The following is a 23,107-nucleotide window of genomic DNA, read 5'->3' as shown; positions in this document are numbered from 1 at the left end:
TGGACCTGTACGACAGAGATGGCTTCTTTCCCAACCAGGAACCCAGGCCTGCTCAGCAGAGATCACTGAGCAGCAGGCAGGATTCCGGGCCTGCAGAGCAAGAGCTGGGAACCCTCCACTGTGGCTGGCGATAGCTGTAGCTCCAGGGGTTCTTTTGTGTTTTTTTTCCTCTTCCTAAAACTGTGGGTGAGTGATTTCAGCAGCCGCCGGGCTGCCAGAGCCCTGTGAACAGCATGGAGGAAGAGGGGGGTTTTCCCTGGCTGCTGGCTGGACTCCAGTAAAAACTGGTTGGAACATGGGAAACATGGTGTCAGACCAAAGCAGAATAAGCTCGTCTGGCTTGTGGTTTCCGAGCTCGCTCCGTCTTGACGGGCTGTCCCCTGCACGTCCCGCTCCAGGCTCCGCGCGTTGTCCAGACGCCCCCATCTCTACCCCCCGCTGATGCCTCCAACTACGCTCTCTTTAATTACAGAGCAGAGCACATGGAGGCACAACAACACTGCTTTTATTTGTTCCATAAAGAAGCAAAAAAATGGAACCTAACCAAATTATGGGCTTGCATTTTTGAGCTTTCTGTTCAGCAAAGGGGAGGGGGGATTTCTTCAAATACCAAAATACTAAAAGCAATTCTTTTGTGCAGTTGCATCTCCGGAGTGTGTGACTCACTCATCTCTCTCTTAATGTGAACTGACCGTTTCACCGACTTATGACAGAAACCATCATGGGGCAAGTCAACAAAAACTACACTCATTACACAGCTGTGGTAAACGTAATTTGATTTTCCTCGTTTTTAAAAAAGAACACGGAGAAAGCTAATGGCCGTTTAATTGGATTGAATCCACATTTGGGGGCCAAATTAGGCTTTTGTTAAAAGATTTGACTTTTTTTTTTTACTTAGTGAAGATACATAAATGATCAGGCTAAAGGATTAAACAGACAAAAACAGCTTCCACTTAGGTGGAGAAACCTGCCGTATACGAAGCATCTAAAAGTTTCCCGACTAGAGATTGTGGGGAGCAGCCTTACGCCGAGGGAAACCGTCTTCTGCACAGCTGTACGAAGGGAATGCTTCGTAACCAATTTTACATCAAATGTTCTAGCGTCAGGGAAACAGAGTGCAATTACTGCGTTCTCCAGCCGTCCGTTTAACTCTGAGCCCACAGGTGAAGTTCTCAAGTGGTCACACACTTTTTTTTTATTTCCTTCGCAACACGTGAGTGAACGCAGATGTATCTGTGGGTTACAGAGCCGCGCTTGAGAACAGAGCCGAACAGCAGAGACATAAATCAGAGGGGCACTCGCAGGGTTTTACAGACTAGCTGGGTGTGACGTGCTTCTTAAATAAAAACGCAGGCAGAGCTACTACCAGCTCACTTGAGTACCACAATGGTTTCTTTCACCTAACGTGTCTGATTTTTCATTTCATATCACCAGCTGGGATAAAAAAAGAACAGGTGATGATGATGATGGCGTTTCATACAAGGGGAACTACCACAAGGACAGAGCTTTAGGACAAGGGACTTACCCCTGAGAAAGGAGGAAAGAAAATGGCTAATTCCAGTTACAAAATGGCCTTTTATCCCCACGGTTTTCCCAAATACTGAGTTGTCAGGAAATGATCATTTGCCACAGTATGCAGTGTCTGTTAAGAGATTTCAAAAAGTGTTTTTCAAGATACAAAATTGTAATGATATCTAACCGGTGTGTACGAGCCAGGTTTTTGTGACCCTATAAACCAATCCACCTGAATACACTTGAATTAAAGGTTTTTTGATCAAGACGGGGAGAAAACCATAACAGTCTCATCCGATTTCCTCCAGACTTGCAGAGTAATTCTACAGCTGTAATTCCTGTCTTAGATATTGCGCTGCTCAAAGGATGAGGAAAAAGACTCCACTCACCCCAAACCTACAACAGCAGTAGCCACGCGGTGAGGAGGCCCTGACGAGAGACAAGCACGCTGCCAAGACTGCCAATTAAGACATCAGTATCTGCTCTAGATGCAGGCCTGCCAAATGATGCAGAGCTCATAAAAGGCGAGCACCATGAACAATACTTCAGGAGGAGCGCTGACTGCTAAGCTTGCTGACATTGACCCAGCCATGTTTTCTTTTGTAGTGCTCTGAAAATGGCAGTCTAGACACGTGCTGCTCCTCTGCATCCCGATCAGACAGGAGGGTGGGCTAACACGCACAGTCCGCCAGCAGTGCTGTCATGCCCGTCTCAGCCCGATGTTAGGAGTTCGTCAGCCTGCGGAAGGGGGGACTGTTTTTCCCTTTTTGTCTACAGCTCACGTGCTGCTGATGTGTAACAACGGCTTTCTTCTTCCTGGCTCTGGAGAGAAGCTCAGCCCATTGCAGGCTACACTACCAAAAAAACTCCAACGATTAAAAAGTAGATACAAAATTACATTTTATTTTCATAAGATATTATCACGAGGCAGGATTTAGCAAAAGAGAGTATGCTTAAAAAGCTCAAACCAATTCTTAGCTAAAATTTGTTAAGACATTGTGATGTCGTGGACACCTAAAAGTGCACCTTACTCACAGAACCGTACTTATTTAGAACAGATCAGCAACTCCACCAAGACCACACTCAAGACTATTGATATAATATTTTCTTGATACCTGCTTTTGCAACCATACAGGATCTAGGAGACCCGTCATGCGAAGGCCACTGAATTCAAGGTCACATCCGTTGGATTTAAATTTTATTGTGTCTAGGAATAAATAGATTTTTCTTTTAAATGCAGGAAGCCAGGGAGGGTAGTAGCACAAGCCTCCACTTAAGAGATCTCCACAGTGCTTGAACGTGATGGGGCCTGCCACTATCACGCCCGACTTGCTGAGCCCTGGCCTACTTCAGCGTTCACGGCACAGACAATTAGCCATCTGTAACTGCTGCTTAGGAACCGGCAGAGTGAGGCGGTGTCCACAGTGGGGTTTTCTGAAGCTGCACTCCAGCTTGGCTGCAGTGGAGGCTAATGAGGACACCAGGGTATATTTTGCAGCGGACGGGAATTACATGGGCTGGTACACCCCAACCTCCCAGCACACTGATCAGCCACCCTGGAATACGGACGTACAAAGACCTGAGCTTCAGAAAATAACCGTCAGCTTTTAGAAGACTAATGCTCAAGGATGCTTGGCGAGCTTCAAAGCAAAACAAAGGACTTGTGTTATCCAGAGGACCTTATTTATTGCTTTACCTTAAGAGAACAGCAGTCATGGGGACAAGCCACTGCTGTCCAATGGACCTGTATTTCTAGTCCTCTTCTCTCTCTGCACCAGTGTACCTCAAGGTAACACTGGTAATCAACCTGCAGTCTCCACCCTGCAACCAAGCAGCTTATCAAAACAAAGGAAAACAGAAACAAAATGGGTTTGAAGCTCTAGGTGGTTTTGTCCTATATCTTGCAATTTCTTAAGACAACAAAGAAAAGTAGTCAGGCAACAGCATGGCCTCAAGACCAATCAGAGGGACAGGGTGGCAATGTAGCCCTGGGGGGCAGAAGAACTTAGCAGTTTTGAGGGCCTAAGATCAGGCCAGAAGGACTTGGCAACAGTGTGGCCTTCAGATGGAAGCACCTAAGATCGGGGTTGAGACTCAGAAGATAATGTGATCCAGGGACAAGGCCCAAAGAAACAACACCGGCCTGTAACTTGGAGCTCATCAACTAACCAAGCTCAGTAATCAAATACAATGCAGGTAAAGGCCCTTGTTCACAACAAAGTAAATCTAGAAGCCATGGTACATAAACAGCGAAGAAAACACAGGAACAGAGGAAAATAAACCTGTCAACTGAAATCTCAAATCAACCCAAAAATACTCTAGAAATGAGTGAAATGCAACAAAACTGATGAAAGATGACCTGTTGGAAACACTCGTGTGATGCCCTTAAAGATAACAGAACACCAGGTGTTGGAAATTTCATGACTGGTGCCCTATTTTGAGAAGATTTGCATAGCCTGTCGGGTGACGTTAAACCAGTATTACACAATGCATTTTTGTGTATTCACCTTCAATTTGTATAAAAGACTGCAGCTCAGGGGACAACCCGCTGTACAACAGGAGATGACTTAGGAACAAAAGGGAACACAACCTAATTCCTACCAGGCTACATTTTAACTTGTTTAAGAAATGTTTTTGAATCGCAACTAAACATTTCAGCTGCCCCGCAAACTCGTATCTTAGAAACCCGAAAGATTTCTGCGAACAACCTCTTCCCTGTGGAGGTCCTCCTCGTCACCGAGGCAAAAACAGGTTCGTGCCCCTCTGTCCACTTGTTCATTCCTTCTCTTTCTCTTCATCTCAACACATGCAAAACCACCAAACGGAAAACAAAGGGGCAAGAGGGGTCTCCTCAGGGAAAGAAAGACAGGTCCGCTGCCCCCCCAGCCATCACGCCCCCCTCCCCAGGGCTGGCAGGGTGCAGTGCTCCCGACACGGCCTCCTCTCCACACACTTTAATTCTAATACCTAATATCGTTTTCCAGTCACTGACTACATCTGGATTTCATTTCCAGGACTCCTGGAGGTTTTCAGGTCACTAATAATAACTATTTCAGGCAAAACTAAAGTTCAGCCAAAGTCTACCTCCATGCCAGATACTTGAGTTATACGGCTGAAGGCGGATCTGCCGTCCCCCCCCCCGCTCTCCAGCTCGCCTGCTGACGGAGTGCTCCGGCGGCTGGCTGCAGGGCTGCTGGAGAGAACAGGCAAGCCCAGAGGGAAACAGGGACGAGCCTCATCCAGATCGGAACGCCACATCCCAGGCTCCGGGCTCCGGGAAGAGCTCCACCTCCGAAACCCAGCTTCTGATTTCGGTTCCACCCCACGCAGGCCATTGAACAATTAACCTGATTATTCTCTGACCCATCCATGGGATTGTTTTCTGCTAGAGGGACAGTGACATGTGACTCGTCAGAGCCTGGTTAGAAACCGTATTTATTAAAAAGGAACACAGAGCTCAGGTAGAACACAAACTAGAAATCTCCCTAGAAGAACTGAGTTCGGTATCTGTGGTCTATGGATAGGAAGGCACTGACGTAGATGAAACTGGCATGTTCTGTAAATCGCTTTTTTAATGTGCCATCACAACTTAAGCATTCTTATCAGTACATTAGACCAAGGCTGTCCAATCCTGATCCTAGAGGGCTGTTGTAACTGGAGATTTTCCAAACTTGGCTTTTAACAACACAAAACTACTAATTATTTGCTTAACTGGTCCAATTTAATAGCTTAGAAAATAGACTTAGAAAATCTACAGGGACACTGGCCTCTTTTAACCAGGACTGGATGCCTCCACATTAGACCACTCACCTTTCATGACCAAGATTTTGAGCCTTCAAAGTGGACAGTATGTTAATATGTAACTGTAATCTCACTCTTGCATTATGGTTTCCAAGAAGCATCTGCATTTTCACAGTCTTCCTAGAAAATGACTACATTCTGGTTACAAATCAAGAAAACCAACTAGAAACTGTTGAATCAAGTGGTTCTTTTTAGCCTTTACTGCTGAATTTGCCAAAAAAAAGTTTTAAAAGGTTTTGTGCAGTGAATCATAAATCAATAAAAGCACTTTGGATGTCCGTTTTATACTGGCATCAAATAACAGAGCTTTCTGATCAGGACTAGATTTTTCTGTTTGCTTGTTATACTTCCAATTATATGTGCAGTATTAACTTCCTGAGATGCTATCATGCAGACAAGATAACCATTTGGAAATCCTAAAATAAAATACCTTGCAGTAAGTTGATAATCCATTTTCTCTGTTAAAATCCTCAGGCTCTCAGTAAAGCTACTCTAGACATTAATACGAGGGAAAAATAACAGTTAAAAGTCCAGGTTTTTCTGACAGCAAATGTCTTAACTTTGTATCCTTAATCTCTGCTTCTCACAGTTCGCTCACCCAAGAGTGGGCACAAACCTACAGCAGCACAATTAAGAAATCCCATCCAAATCCCAAAGCTTTGAGAACATTCACACCTTGAAACAATCAACAGTTCTGCCATTCAGCCAGTTTGGAACATAATCAACCTGGAAATGTCCTTTTTTTCACCAAATAAGTCAAATGAGATAAAAATCTAATTTACAGCGTATTTTAAAAACCATCTCGCATAATCACATAATATATAAAACTATATGTATGTGTACACCATGTTACATCTGCACACAGTACCCCCATCACTTGAACAGGAAAGCAGAATTCTCAGCACCTACAGCTGCTCACACTGGCTGTTCTAAGGACACTGACACAGGGTCAAGGGCAGCCACAACCCTGCAGACTTTATACCGGATTTCAATACTCCACAACAGCTTGGAAACAGGGGTAACTCAAGTCTTTAATTGATTCCATTAAGTCATTAAGAGCTCAAGCTCAACGAAAATCAGAAGAGCCCCCAGCTCTTCAGGACCGGGCACGAGCACCAGACACATCCAGAACAGATGCGCGAACTGCTGCTATGCTGCTCTCCCAGAAAATGCCGGCACACTGTTCAAGTGCAGCCTGTGTTCGTTACTTGAAATAGCAGGTAGAGTTGGCTCGGCCTTGAAGCTGGCAAGGCTATAAAAAGACTGCAACTTGGCAACACGTGCAGCACCAGGGTGTGTGTGAGAAGGCCCGGGGGTGGCAGAGCGAGTGGGACTGTCTGAAGGGCAGAATCCTTCTCTGGGGGAGCAGGGTCAAGTTGGGGAAGGCGGGGGTATTTCCAGCCAGCTGGTCACATGCCTGCCTCCGTGTGCATTGGGAGATGACAGCACTGTGTCACCTGCGCCAGCCTCCCCATCAGCAGCACACTGAGGCGTCTGTGCTCGGTGAATGGGAGCTCTGAGTGTCGTCAGCCTGTGTTTACACTGCCACAGCTGAATCATACGTCTCAGAAAAGGCCGAGACAGAGGCTCCAGAGCCTTTATAACCCTTCAGGCAGCTCCTGGCTTCAGACATATTCCTGTTCTCCACAGGGAACAGAATAAGTCCTCCCCACACTGCACAGCAGCTGCGGAGTTCTTCTAAGTTATAGGAGGACCTTGTGTATTAGCCAGCACCAGGTGTGGGAGGCCCTGTGCTTGTTAACTTATTCTGAGAAACTTTGCATAAACAAACACATGGACATAAAACAAAAATACATATTTTTCTGCTTCACCGGTAACATTTACACAGCCACCAGCTGCTTCTATAATCCAAAAAAGATCCAGATGGACCTTCTGTACATCTCTGGTCTGTTACGGGCATGCTATTTTTTGACTGAAATCCAAACTCCTAAACAGTAAATTCCAGACCTAATGCCTTCAGATTCCTTAATTCGCACCTTCATTTTTTGGGATACAGTGCAATACTGATCAACTGCACCAGCCTATTAACAAAAAAGTTGTAAATAGTGGACAGTACACATGGTTCATAAATCTCTCTTTGCCGACAAGCACTGTCTAGTGATGCCACTTTAAGTACCCACCTTGCTCATGCAAGGAGAACAACTGCTCTCCTGAAAAACACTTCTTCCAATTAGCAGCAGTTAAATGCCAAGATAGGATCGCTCTCTTCCTGAGCTTTTCACCACTGTATGAATAAGTCACATTATTTTTTTAACAAAACCACCATTTATTAATAGCACAAATTCTATTTTCTATTTTATCAAATTTCTGTAACCCCAAAATAAACTACAGCTTCCAGTAAACAGCAAGATCTTTCGATAATGAAAGCACATAGGCTTGCACCTTCCCACTCAAGCCTTTATGCCTGACTGAAGTTAGTTATGAAAGCTGTTGAATGCCTTGTGTTAAATGAATCATGACAGCTCCATTATTTTCTATTCACTCAAGGCAAGAAATGCATAAAAAAATCATCTTGATTTACTCCTATTTTGCAGTTCAACATTTCCAATGCATACACTGTAACTAGAAACTGGCTGGGAGCATCACGGTTTCTTTCAAGAGACTACTTTCAGGACCTGGTCTCCAGGCAAATGAGGAACAGCACAGTGGGTTTGTGTTTTCTGGCCCTTGCTCTGTGTCCAGCTGCAGGAATCTCAGGTCCAGAGCCGTGCAGCGGAGAGCTCTGTCCGGACGCACTGGGGCAGTGACATGCGCCCGATTCGCTCCTAGTGCGCAGGGGTTTCTCATGTTTGTTTAAGCAGCATGGGGACTTCAGGGGGAACACGGCACAGAACGATATCAACTGCAACGCAAAATTGAGGACAGGATTAATCACTGTAACATAATATGATCAGGCAGTAAAAGCACCATCTTCTTGGACGGCACCACACAAGAACAATCTGGAAGAAGGAAAGCATTACATTCTCTCAGTGCTTGACTGAAAGAAAGAATCAATGCACACAAATTTGAACTTTAATTTATAGTAACAAAACAGACGGAAAACCGGTTTTACCCTTCCTTGTCTATCATGGTTAATGTCTCAGAACCCACAACAACATATTTTAAAGGGTTGGCACTCTCCAGCTGTAACTACAGCTGCCTCCATTCTAAGAATTAGATCTTTAATGCACTTTACCCAGTAAGGAAAAACAGAATGGTGGGCTAGGGGTGCAATATGCATTTCCACTGAAGAAGCACCAAAAAACCTTTGCCGTATTTGAAAGATGGGATTTGTGATCTGGCCTGAAAGGTTTTTTTTTTCTTCTCCCCCAAATATCACATGGCACCTTCCTCACAAGACAGCTCTCCCAGGCTGCGAGCGCTGGGTGAGGGGAAAACCGAACAGACAAGGTGAAGCAGAACACCCAGAGGGCTGTCCAACTGAGGGCCAGTCATGCGCATCACTAATAGATCTGCATAACTACTGCAGGGGTCAGCATTCCTGCAGGCCAGGGGGCAGGGGGCAGGGGGCAGGGGGCAGGGGGCAGGGCACAAAGCAGCCAGCTGAGACACAGGGAAGGCGTGGCTCAGCTGCAGCCCCATCCACTCACAGCAGAGGAAAGCAGAGGAAAGTAACACTCCTACTGCTTGCCCTGGCATTTACGATCACACACTCTTCCGTCCAAACTTGATGCACTACATTATGAAACCTCAAGTCCAACCTTCTTAAAACTCCAGCACTGTGAATTCTACTAAAGTTGCGAGAAAAAAACATAACCGAACACGTAATCATCACAGAACAGCAGTAATAAACCACAGTATATCCAGAGTATTGTCAAATCTCAAAACTATCCATCAATGCCGATGTGCATCAATGAAATTCTCCTCAAGCTCTGGGCTGAATCGTCACTCTTCTGAGGAGCAGTCTGTGCGTTTCAATTGGCTCAATGGATTTTAATGGGTTTGCACTGATGTGTTTGTAACACGTCTGCCGTTACATTCTTTCTCTTGTCCCCCAAGAAAATAATTCATTCTAGGTAGCAAGAAAACGCTATGAGGAACTGCTGGCAGGAGTCAGCATGATCAATTAGATCCCAAACCCTTTTGAAGAGCAACTCTGCACTGGCAGCACAACTGGAACTGTGCCAACACAAATGTGTGCTTCAGATGGAGTCCAGGTAAGAAGTTAGTGCACTTCTTTTCCAGGTAAGATATGGGATAAAAACGCATGGAGACTATGGGAACTTGACTACAGCAGCTCAGGCACTTGGGCGCAGGTTTCAGACTGAGAAGCAGCCCTGATACGTGTAAAACATGTTTTTCAATACATTAATTCTTCTCAAAAGCAACCCAGAGTAAAGAAAAAGATTGCTAATTGTGTGAATAAGCAGGATCTGACTCCAACAGAGCTTCACGAAGGGACTTTTTTCGGAGTGCGTTTAGCAGGAGACGTCCAACTGGTGGAATGAGGGAGCTTGTGCAGTTTGAGCTCGCCCTCCCTGTGAATCAGCTGTCTGGTAATTCAGGTTACGCAATCAAGTCGAATTACTGTTTTAATTAAAAAAAAGGATTTGGTTGATTAGGCTCAACAAATAAAGCCTGAAAATGCAAGCTCCTTTCCTTTCTTGCCTCTAGATGAATTTGTCTCTTTCACTTCGTTCCCCAGAGCACTGATTAATCAATACAGCCTTACTGTTCTTCATTTTTCAGTATTACTCACCTCAATCAGTGCCATTCTAACCCCCTCCTCCCAGCCCAGAAAACAGGCTCCAATAAGCCTTCTGTGCAGCTCTAACTTTGAACAAATTCTTCTATGGAGGATTATTCTTACAAGCTGACTGCGGTAAAAAAAAAAAAAAGATGAAGCAGTTTCTAACTTTGGCATTTAGCTGTGCATGAAAGGGAAATTTGCCAGAGAGTGGAAGAGACTGGCTGTGCTCATTACAGTTGACATTTCATGTAATTCAATACAAACGTGATTCATCATTAACGCAAAAACTAAAAAGTGGTGAAGCAAACCCTACCATGGAATCCCCTCAGGTACTCAGTTTGAAACAAACAACCACCAAAATGGAATAACTTCAGCAATCAACCTCACAAAACACAAATCCGCTGCATAGTAGACAGGTCATTCACAGCGATGAGTACTGTCTCACTCACAATGACAGTGCAGCTTATACAGGTTTCTTCCTAGGAGATCAGTTAGAAAACTCAATAGACAAAGAAGTCATGCTGGTAGATCCAGGAGGTACAAGTTATCATTCTTTACACCTCCCATGCAACTATACAACTGGCCACGTTGTCAGTTTTAACACTGGAGATTGTTTTTAAATAAGAAATTAACTTTTACTACAAGGCTACGCATACCCTGTTTTAGCATTTAAACTAGCTGGCAACAAAGCTGGTTAGACTTTGAGTGTTAATAAGCTGCATACTTACCTGCTGCCATTCAAACCAATAATAAAGGGGTGTAAAACTATAAATCTCTCCACAGTACTGAACACATTTTTTAACAATGTATCCCTTAAGACCAAAATGATTTATTGTTACCACTTACAAAACACATTCTGTATTAAAATCCTTCTATACTTGTAGTTTCACCTGGAAACGACTGGGCCCCAATCATTCTGTAGCTATGGGGGAAGGAGACATACAGATTTTATCATTCTAAATTAACAGGAATTGAAAGGAAACTGTTTTACGACACTGTTTACAAAGTCTGCTGAAGTATACTGTATGTACTACTGTTACCATCTTACCATCTCTAGCCTGCTCCTGATCACACAATACAAGAAAGGCTGGGCCTGGCTGTCTCCTGTCCCAGTACTGACCAAGGAAAACCAGGCAACAGTAGGTGGAACTCTTCACTCTAAACCACAACTTCCACACCAGCGCCCCAGTATTTGACAGGACACTAATCTAAGAGGTACCAAAAAACTAAGGAAAAACTAAGGTTGCTGCTGGAAGAGGTGTTAGTGGGGCCAGCAGGGGGCGCTCACCCTGTGGTCCATGTGGGTCCTAATGCCCCAGTATAGTGATGGGGACACTATACTGTAAACAGGCGCCGTCCTTCGGATGAGACGTAAAACCGAGGTCCTGACTCTCTGTGGTCATTAAAAATCCCAGGGCGCTTCTCGAAAAGAGTAGGGGTGTAACCCAGGTGTCCTGGCCAAATTTCCAATTGGCCCTTACCAATCATGGCCTCCTAATAATCCCCCTCTGTGAATTGGCTACATTACTCTGCTCTCCTCCCCACTGATAGCTGATGTGTGGTGAGCGTTCTGGCGCACTATGGCTGCCGTCGCATCATCCAGGTGGATGCTGCACACTGGTGGTGGTGGAGGGGAGTCCCCATTACCTGTAAAGCGCTTTGAGTGGAGTGTCCAGAAAAGCGCTATATAAGTGTAAGCAATTATTATTATTATTATTATTACCATCATTCATACCAGATATTGAAGGTCCACTTGGGTCATTAAAGATCCAACAGCACTGTTAAGGGTAGAATGGCCCACTGTAGGATCTCATGTGGGATTAAGAAAGAGGGTTGCCTTCTACAAATGAAGCACTTTGGGATTGAAACGATTGTACTACTGCAAATTACAATTCCATCTGGAATTTCAGAACCGGCAAGTTCATACAATAGGTCTTATTGTAATTGAGAATTACAAGAACTATCATCCGTTGTGGTGGCCTTCAGTGCTCGGACATTAGCATGAATTAAAGTATGTAGCACTAAACCCATAAGAGAGGGTTCATACTTCTCCCCTCAGCTCTGCATTCCTGGACAAGCCAGGATTTCTCCGGACACGGGAACAACTTCCTACACTGAACCTTGTTTCAACAAGACAGAGATTCCCAGATGCAGCTTTCTCCAGCTCCTGGGTCCCCAACGCCATTCTCAGATCTGTTAAAAAAAACTCATTTGTCAAGAATTCCAGTAATCCCATTGGCAGAACATATATTAGACCAGTTTGAGCCAATGCAATTCTCCCTCTTATCTGTTACACGCAGTCTGTTTTGTTTTTTTCTTAGCCTAATCTGTTTACGTAGAGGCTATCTGTGCCTACAGCCGTATTTGATTAGTGATGTTCTAACTTCACTTACTACTGTAGATCCTACAATGGAAAAGGGGGGGGTGGCGGTTTTTTCCTGTGACTCCTAATTCCCAAGTACTTGATTCTCTCATTTTCTGCTAACTGCTACCACATGTTGAAGCACTAGAGCAGATACAGCCCTATTCAGTCTGTTGTTCCACCTTCGACACAGCACAATTTCCACATCTGGATTTTTATATTGATCTATTTTTAAATGTCATTTTAAACTTTTTTCTCTTCCTTTTTACAAGATCTTGCATTATGATTTTACATTTCAAAACCAGCAGCTGTGTATTACAGCATTAGCTATATCTCTTTGCTGCTGTTATGCTTTGCCTTCAGGCTGGTTCAAAAAAGTAGTTCAATTTACAACTAAAATAAGAATATTCATAACTTGATTACAAAATGACTCATACGATTTCCTTTTCAGAGCACTGTGGCTTTATAATGGTCAAGTGCAGTAATGAAAAACCTATTTCAAGGTCTAAAATAAATCCCCTAGAGACTGTTTCACTTCAAATATTGCTGTGCATTCAACCACAGCGATCTAAACTCTTTCAACTGCACAGTTACCAGATTTTCAATGAAGCTCATGAGAAACCTTTACAATAAAGCCATACACACCACACAGATAGGGAAGCAAGGGTTACTATGTTTCATTCTCAAATGCCATCAAGGCAAAATACCATTAAGTCCCTTATGCAGGCCAAGCTTTCCATATATGAACTGCCTGATCATATGTTTTTGTATTATATTATATGTAACATTCATATACAGTACACCTCAAACAACACATACATTTATTCAGACACTAGGTCAATTTAAATTCTTACCAAATGTCCTAAGAGGTGGATACAGCGATTTACAGCCCTTGATAATTCCCCCTTTAGTCTCAGCTAGCCCCACTGACAGAGTCTGTGTGCTTCTGTAACCACGCAGAGCCATGCTGTCTGAGGTGCTGGAAGCACTGACCACAAAGGGACAATTTCAAAACTAAGAGTCGCCAACAGTATGAGTGCAGGGATAAGGATTTCCTTTGTCAGGGAACGCAGGGCAGCAATCATGAGCACAGGACTCCTCTGTTGGACACACCAAGTTTGTGTGCAGTTGTGGCAGGAAATCAGTCTGCCTTAAATCAGCGATCAGTCTGCGATGAAGCTACTGATAAGAAGCTACACCTTCACATTCATATTGAAACGAACAGGCACAGTGCTCCGGGGAATTGATTTGATGAGACCAAAGTTAAAGGAACTGTGACCTCCAATGCAACATTTCCATTCCGATGGACTTTTCAAGGGAGCCCACATCGAGATCACAATTTACCTGCATCTATGACCAACTGTTTACAGAAAGGTCTTAATATCTTTTCATTTATTTTATTTATTTATTTATTTTTATTTATTTAAATGTTTTTAGCCATGGCAAACCTTTCTGCAGCTGGGACACACAGACTCACACCAGGGCCTGTCTTCCCAGGAGACACCTAATCTGCCTGTATGTCTTTGGACTGAGGGAGAAAACCTCAGTACATTGAGGAAACCAACACAAACACAGGGAGAACATACAAACTGCATGTAGACAGCACCCCAGGTCCAGGGCCACCATGCTGACCATCACTATAGCCTATGTCGTGAATTTCACTCCTAATCCTGGAACACCACAGTCCAGCAGGTTTTACAGGTGACATTTACAGCTCCTGATGTGTAAAAACCTGCAAACAGTAGCAATGTAGAACAATCAAGTGAACAAGTAAACTAAATAAAAGTAATCATGAGTCCAGAGTGGAATGAAAGTCACAAGATGCAGCAGTCTTCTGGGAGCAGGAATAAAGGTCAGTGGTTTATAGTTTCAGTTCAACCAGAACCAGCCACACCAAGCCACACGGCACTCAAGACAGGGCCAGGGACTCCAGAGCTGGCTGGGGTACATCGGCATGCTCAGCAGAGCCGGCTGCTTGTCTGCTCGAGGGAGGGCCTCCGCTCAGTATCTCTGTCTCTACAATGGACAACACATTCCAAGTTAATTATGCGTTTGGCGTCAGAGCTTCTATAAAACTGTGCGAGGGAGAAGGGCCCGTGTGAAATCCCGGCACACAGAGCCCGCCTCCAGTGGGAAAATGAGGCTGGGAAGGGAGTGTAATGGAATGTGCAGTTGGAGGGGGGGGACTTTCTATTTCCTTTCATCCCAGGTACATCACCAGAGAATAGCCTAATCAAACAGAGAACAGAAAATGAACATTTTATCACTTACATGATCACATGAAAGTACTTGAAACACGATATAGCCATCTGTAAAATGAGTCACTTCCGTTTTTGCAAAACCGCGTGGCGGCGATGGTCATCTGCAGTGAAGAGTCTTTCTTTCTCGACAGCCCTCTCCAAATAACTGAACCATTTTCTACCGCGCACTGCTTTTGCTTTGAATTACCCTTTAATGTACAAGAGAGTCATTCAACGACCACGAGAGGCCCACAAGAGAGTCTACTGAAGATTTACAATGTCTGTCTCAACTGCCTTCCTTAACACCCTGGAACCTTTGGAGTAGATGTGTTAAAAACAACCGGAGAAGAAACAGAATTTGAAGGCTGTCATTAAGTTACACCTACAGATATAGGTCAGCCATTTTTGTTTTACAGCTAACACTAGGCTACACTGGGAAAGGAGGAAGAAAACATTGACAGTATTATGCCACTTGGGGAAAATGCTGTTTGTTTTTTTCTTTTTTAAATTTAGACCGTGCCCAACAACAAAAAGGACCCAGCTGTGATCAGTCAGCACTTTTCTTGCTGCTCTGACAAACTGACTGGAGCAGCGTCTTGTAGCCCATGAAGACGGTAAGAAATATGAAGCAAAACAAGAGGTTACAAACGCCATCAGAAAGAAGCCTATAAATACCTCCCAGTTCTCAGTCTGAAGCACAGAATCCCTTGAGAAGGAGTATGGTGAGAGCACTGAAATATTCTGGAAGCTGCCTGGAAGCACGCAAATATTTTACTTGCTTGTTCTAGTTGAAAGTAGTGTAGGTCTGACTGGGGAATACAAGCACAGTGTCTATGGGGGGGCAGATCAGCTGCAGATCAGTGCTTCTGGAATGCCTGTGCTAAGGATTTTATGAAAATGAGTGTGACACGCCTGCCGGATTTTCACAGACATGTGAATGCCAAAACCAGTCAGTTAGTACTGTTTTTTAACTGTGATGACTCATCCTCAGGTGCTTGGATGTTGATGCTGCAGCGACCAATAAAACTTCTTTATGTTGGGGAACCAAACAGTATAGACATTTTGACACTCCTGCCTCAGCTCAATCAAAGGCCCGCAGAAACAAACAGAAAATTCAAGTAGCAAGAATTTCAATGTTTTTATTTTACAGCCCTGATGGGCTAAATTTCTATGATAGACAACAAAGTCAAATGATACTGAAAGTCAGCATGGAGTTCAAGATTTTATATTTGTTACATTAAGAATATTATAACTGTAAATCTTGCGTATTAATCCTGCAGAAGCTACTCACAGAACTGGAAGCTACACATGTTCAACAAGTTACCTTAAATCCACAAACGGACAACTTGACAGACAGTGCTTTATATGATATTCATTTTTAGACGATTACAATACAGAAAAGTTGTGCTTCTCATTTTTCATCACCTGTGCCTCATTAAAAGTATTTCTGAAAACGGAAACCCTCAGATTCGATCATGAATGACACGCTACAGCAGAAGCAGGCAAACTGACCAGCATCTGTATAGTTTTTACAACACAAATATGCAAACGTGGGGGGGGGGGGGGAGTTTTCTTGTAATGTGGTAAATCAAGAATTAGGAACGCAAAAAAAACAAGTTTAAAATCCTTGAGCCCTGCGATATGTGCCCACAAGCATGGCGAGGCCTGCTGCAGGGCGTTTCAGAGTCTGGAAAGATGACGCTTGGCAGTCACACGGGGAAGACTAAAACACCACGCAGCTCCCAGAACAGCCGGGATCCGCACACACTGCACCACCCTTAAAGCGCCTCTCTGACCAAGGTGACAAGACCAAAACATCACCAGACATTTACTGGAACACAAAGCCGCACTGCATGCTCTCGTAGAAAGGTGACGGCATTAGTAAGAGATTCCTACGCAATAAACGGTCTGGAAAAGCTGCCTGTAATCTTGGCTCTAATAAGAAAACATCCCGACCTTCTGTAACTCCAACCAGCACTGCAGCAGGAAGAGCCTAGCCAGGGGACCCTGTGCTGCTGTAGGACAATTTTAACCTACTGAACACTTTTTAATCCCCCCCTACCTTCAGTGTGAAATAATCCTCTGATCATGGTGCTCTCTGGGCCGGGCTGATCTGCCAGGCTGCTCCCTCTGAGCTCAGCACACGCTGTTAATGAACACAGCAGCTCCAGAGCAGCCAGCCCCACACTTGGCACTGCTGCCAGGCTGCCTCTGCCTGCTCCGTACCTGCACACATTCACACATTCTGCTGAAAAACAGCCTCTTCAGAGCTGCTTAAGATTAAACATTCTGTTTCCCTATCACAACACTGTCAGACCCTCATCTGGAAGGTTTAAAGCAAGCTGAAAAAACAGAGCTCTTCCATTTTCAAGGCCCTACACATATACAGTGTTAGATATATTATACGAGCATAAAGAAAAGTGTCAGTCTCACATGAGGCAGTATTTAGAGCAAAATCTGCAAATGACAGAAATTAGCACCACCTGTCAACAATTCCTGAAGCTCACAGATTAGCTGTAAAAAACACTGAATAAAGTGACTAATTAACATCAGATTTTTATAATCTGCCACCACGACAGCCTCCCGTGGGTATTTGTGTAACTAAGTTATGGACAAGTTACAGACGTCGAGACGCACGTCACACTAAAAGCCAAATCACACTTTTTATTGTCAGAATGAGCTCCAAGATGAGCACGTGTGTTTTAACTACAGAGAAATGCCTGTCACAGCCCCTCTCAAGGATCCACGCTAAAAAGCCCAATGCACGTAAAAAAGAGAGAATGCCTCTCTTGAAGGCCCTACAAGAAACTCTTTTATTCATAGCTTCATCAAAAAGCCCATGACCGCAGAGATGCAAGCTCCTGTGGGCTCAATGTCTAAGACAAAAAGAAATTAAAGTCACCACATCTGAGAGCCTGACTGTCCGGGTGGCTTGTACAAACGAGCTTTCAGGATCCTGACCTCTTGAGCGTCAAATTCAAATGGTGTGCTATTTCTCTTATGCCTCCATTAAGCCTGTGTTTGACTGGCCAGATCTTTACCTTAATAAAACATGAATGGACGTCTTTCACCTGGACAGAAACTCGCTATAGGTCAAAAGTGAAAAGACACAGAACAGCTGATCTTTCCAGGAGACAGCAGCTCACTTCTATCTACATCACAGCATAAGGTCACAGTGGAACACTTCGTCCCTCATGGATTATTGGAAGGCAGTCAAATCACGCAGCTGTCGTGCAGCTCATATATGTGAACGTTTGGCAAAAACAATAGCAGAAGATTCAAGTTTCTCAAATGTTTGATCAAGGATTTCATGTCTCAAATTCGGCATTCACTAAAACACCACACTGTGTTCTACATCTAAACATTTCTCTTGCACTAAGCAGGAGCAACATTAAAACTTGAAACAAATGTTTCAACTCTTTTCTTTACATAGTCCCATAAAAGTTAAAACAAATCCAATCATTTATAAGGACCATTTTATTTTACTGTTTGTGGCCTAGTGTTTGAAGTTTTGAATTAAAAAAAGGAATAAACATTGTTTGAAGTTCACAATTGTAAAGTAACAAACACCACTTATTAAAGAAAACAATGTTCCCTGGTTTATTGCTTTTTGCATACACATCTGGCATGAATTTGTTTTAATTAAAAATTTTAAATGAAAGATGAGTAAATATATTCGATATAGAACACAAACATTTAAAAAACATTTCAGCCCCAAAAGAGGTTAAGAGTCACAAAATTCCTACAATAAGGCCAAGACTATCAACTCAGCACAATAAGTTTAATTTTAAAAACTTTTCCAATGGCTTGCACATTTTTCAGCAGTCCACAACTCATTCTCTTTGCGCACAATGAACTAATCGTCACCAGTAACCGAGACGGGCTCGTTAAGAGTGCACACAGGCCTAGCTGGGGTCTGCAGCTCCCTACACCAGAATCTGAACTAGCACAACCCGATAGGTCTTGCATTTATGACAGGGCAGCTATCACAACCTAATGTGATGCATTTTTAGGCGGAACCTGTGCATGGGAGACAATCTTTAAAATCATATTTGGGAGTGGAACATATTGCCATCTATCCAGTGTGTTTGAGATAAAAATTAAATTCACAAGCCATCCCTAAAAAGACTGCTCTGTGACCAAGATCGCGGCTTCATATGAAAGATCTCCCATTTTAATACTACTCCATTGTAAAAGCAAAGGAAAAGAATCAGGCTACATTTAAGTGGAAAAAATGCCAAGGAGCAGGCATCATTTTTAAGTTAGGACCATGCTATATGACAGCCAAGGTAGAAATGAGCTGATGACAATGCTCACAAGGTAAACAGACTATTATTCAAATGTGGGCAATGAAGCAGAGTTCTGCACACACAAGTCAAAATAGGCTACATATTTTAATACGTAAGAACAAGGACATGGTATGGTGGCCTTAAGCAATGTGAACTCACCATCACTCTAACAAAAACCAACGGCTGTCCTTCATGCAATGCAAGAAGGGTTAGAAATGTTTTAATCTGCTTTCTGTTGAGTGTTTTCATGTGTTCTGGGAGAGAGTACCGTGGTTATGACGCAGTGAAGAACAAAAAGCATCAACAGTGTCACTAACACAGCACTCAGAACGGCAGCAAACATAAAAAGGACCTGAAAAACAAGTTTGATTTATTTGTATCCTTGAATTTAAAAGTAAAGGGTATTTCCAGAAGCTATTTTATCAGACCGAATAGAAGAAATCTCTCAAATCTGAAGGAAGACAGTGAACGCTGAACAGTTACAACAAAGAAAAGAGAAGCCAACTGTTAACTTCAGACTTCAAAATCAAAACTCAGTCATGTCTGCCTTAGCTGTCTCCGATCTGCAGCCTCTTCAGCACAGAAAACATCACACCTCCGTGTGTGTGTGTGCGTGCGCAATTGGACTTGCATACAGATCTGTCAGTTTCTGTACAGTAGCAGTACTAATAACGCCTGCCTTGCCCTTTTATAGTGAAGTGCATTAGCACATACCAAGAACATCTGTGGCATGCTCATGGGGGTCACCCCTTCATCAAATACCAGCAGACACCGACAAACAGATCGGCCGACCTCTGAAGGGCTTGAAGTTTTTGTGAGACAGCCAAGTCTCGACTAATAAATACTTAATCAACCCCCCCAGCTAGGCGGCAGCTCCGGGACCTCACAAAGAGCTCCAGGAGGCACACACACTAGAATCCCCCCCTCCAATCTCAACCCAGAGTTACTCTTCAGCGGAGTAAGCAGCCTCCTGTCCGAGCCGAGAAGCTGCGGAGTGCCGGACCTCGCTGGAGCAGGAGGCTGAACGGCCTCTTTGTGACCCAGGAGCAGGAGAAGGAGGAGGAGGAGGAGGAAGAGGAGGAGGTAGAGGTGGAAAGACCTAAATCTCACAAGCCCCCGTCGCCAGCTCCTGCCTGCGGGAAAGGACCCGACCGGCAGTGGACAAACTTATTAACAGCATCACTCACACACACACACAACAAAGACCTTGTCCACCACCTCTTCACTCTCTCCTTGAGCAGGGAAGGGGAACACACCGAGCCCGATCCACCGACTCGTTAGACCCCCGTTTTTTTAAGCGCCAAAGCCCCCGGGACCCCCACCGACACACGTCCCGCTACCTGCACGTCGACCCAAACTCCATCTTGGAATGAAAATAAATCACACACCCCCCCTCCTCCTCCCTTTTTAAATGTCGATATGTACCGGGACTGGGGAAGAGCCCAGGCCGTCTAGCGGGCTGGGGGCAGACGAAGTTCACCCAACTCTCCCGACGCACCGCCGAAGGAAACGGTGCGTTAAAACCGCGCAGCGCCGCCGAACCGAGTCACCGGCTCCCGAACCAGACGGGTCATACCGCCCCTCCAGGTGTGCAAAAAATTTTTTAACAAAATTAACAGACGCGCAGGTCTCCACCTCGACGTTTTTCCGACAGAAAACCGCCCCCCACCACCACCACCACCACCTCCTCCACCTCCTCGTCTCGAAAAATGCCCGTCCGCGATCGCAAAAGCGACGCTTTATTTATTTTTTTGTAAAAAATAAATAAATAAAAACGAAACGAAGGGGGGGGGGGGGAGCGCACTTGGTTTTGTCCAGGTTCAACTTCATTTCCACTTCGGAGACTTTCAGACCTCCCCCCCTCGCCAAAGCACGGCAGCAGGATGAAGTCCTGTCGGGCTTGAGGAGCGGAGCGGGCTCTGCTCTCATGAGCCTACTTTCGCCTCTTTTTCTCCCCTCCACACACAAACAAACACACAAACACACAACCGACCCCCCCAAACCGGCCCGGCAGCCCCCGGACCCGCCCGCTGTCAAGACCCCGGGCCGGGACGCGACCCGCTCCGTCCCTGAACTTGACGGACCCGCCGCCCGCCCAGGGTCTCCATAAAACATGCCGCTTCTGGTCAGGCACCAGTGCAAAACAGCCCCGAAGTAAATAAAATCTTAAATGCCCCAGGAGCAGCTCAGCCCCCTCCTCCCAGCACACTTCAAAACTCACCAGTAAACCTTTTAAGCAGTTCACACGCTCCCGCCGTGGACTGTGAATTCAACCCACGGAGAAGAGTAAATAAAGACCCCCCCACCAAAAAAAGCAAGAGTTTTTTTAAGACGCAAAGCGCTTTTATTTTCGATCAGAAAAGAGGATGACAAGAACTTCTATTAATAACACGCGTCTTCAAAAACACTCCGCAGGACTTCGTGGAAAAATACCCCCCTTAATAAAAGATATATTTTTATATATATATATGCATGTATAAAAATGAACCTCCCGGGACTCCGGGCGGCTCAAGCCGGCGAAGTCCCCCCCCCCCAGCCCGCGAATTCAACAAAACAGCGATAAAAACCGCCAACTTTAACGTGACCAAAGCTTTAAAACAAAATACTTCGAATAGAAAAATAAGTCCCAACTCTCTCTCTTTTTCTCTCTCTCTCTCTCTCCCCCCGTGTGCCTCTGTGCTACTGCTCCGGTCGCCACAGCGCCACCCGTGAAAGCGAAAAACAACCAACGCACTTCATTTTTAACACAATTATTCAACCGAAACCCATCAAAAACCTCCTCTCCGGGCTTGCAAAGTTACCCAAGAGGAGTTAAAGTGCTCTGCGGGCCGGGGCCGGGGCCCGAATCGCCGGGAAGGCCGTTTCCCCGCGGCGGCGCCGGGGCGCCATGATGGCTGATCGATGGGAATTGAACAAAGAGGATCAATTTCCGATCAGCGAGAAAGCCGCTTTAATCAATGGGAGAAAAGGGGCTCGGAAAGCGGCCCCAAACACCGGCGAGGAGAGGCTCCAGAGACCCACCGGCACCCCCCAGGACGGCGCCCCTCGCACCGGCCTTCGAGCGCGCAAAGCAAGCAAGGGGGGGAAAAAAAGGCTGACCTGCAGCTGCTGTAAATCAAAGCGCTTCCAATATTGAAACATCGATCCCGCATTGGCCGCCATCTTGAGACATATTGAGACGGAGTGAGAGGCTGATAGAGAGAGAGCGAGGGGCTGGAGTTCAGCGGGGAAGGAGGGGGGGCGCTCGCAAAACCCGGAGCGGAGCGATCGAACGCGGCCTTCGCTTATTGAACAGGGGCGCGGAACGGAGTTATTGAACAGGAACCTGCGGTATTGAACAGGGCCACGGAATACGGTTATTGAACGGGGCCCGGCGATTCCCTCAACTGGTAAAACGCGGACTGGACTCTCCGCGCACAGACTCTGCGCCTCTGCTGTAAGTCACCCTCATGAGGCGGCGGTGTCGTTTGTGTTTGGGGTTTCAGCTGATTTTTTTTTATTTTTTACGTCCTCCGTTTTGTTTTATAAACAAAAATACGAAATTGAAACCATTAAAAGAGGGCAAATATTTAAACGGATATCGACATTGTAATACATTATGCACAGTGGTTTGAGTATGTTTTCTTTTTTTAAGCTTATTTTATTTACCAAAGTGTTTGATCAAAAAGTACCTTTTGACATCTAATATTTAAAAAAAAACTCCCAAGTTTTCAGAACAGTGACCAAAGGTTAGAGTTGAATTAGAAGCAAAACGTGTAGTGGAGTTTTCTTAAAACTGGATCGGTTTTCATTAGATTTACCTTTTTCGATATAATGCAATGATCAATAAACATTATTTATTATAAAAATAAACACCCCTTATTATTATTATTATTATTATTAGCAAGATAAAACATAAACCTTATAAAATCGCATTATTATTATTATTATTATTATTATTATTATTATTATTATTATTATTATTATCAATAATATTCGATTATTAAAAAAAGAAATTATAATGGTATCCGCCACTGTTTTATTTGGTCAATTGTTTTATGTGTCTATTACCTATAACGCATTATTAAGAAACCTCCTCGGAAGTTTGTTTACATATCGCACAGAGCAAATAAAATAGCACACGCGCGATAAAAACCGCATTTATAAACGTTTGATGAAACGCTGAAGGTTGTGGTCACGGGAAAACAGGTCT

The 23,107-nt window shown here is 44.4% G+C and overlaps 1 protein-coding gene across 6 annotated transcripts in view; it reads right to left on the bottom strand.

Annotated features, from left to right (window-relative positions):
- cux1a (cut-like homeobox 1a) overlaps nt 1-22,370 on the bottom strand; it is a 170,411-nt gene extending 148,041 nt beyond the window's left edge. For all 6 annotated transcript variants that reach the window (XM_088615795.1, XM_088615799.1, XM_088615800.1 and 3 more), the window contains exon 1: nt 22,015-22,370. In XM_088615795.1, coding sequence (XP_088471921.1) covers nt 22,015-22,077 — 63 coding nt within the window. In that variant the 5' untranslated portion in view covers nt 22,078-22,370. The remainder of the gene's footprint in view (nt 1-22,014) is intronic.
- Between the last annotated feature and the right edge of the window lie 737 nt (nt 22,371-23,107).

The sequence above is a fragment of the Lepisosteus platostomus genome, chromosome 22, assembly GCF_059453375.1.
Source record: "Lepisosteus platostomus isolate fLepPlt1 chromosome 22, fLepPlt1.hap1, whole genome shotgun sequence".
Taxonomy (NCBI): Eukaryota; Metazoa; Chordata; class Actinopteri; order Semionotiformes; family Lepisosteidae; genus Lepisosteus; species Lepisosteus platostomus.
This window is presented reverse-complemented; position numbering and strand designations above follow the sequence as displayed.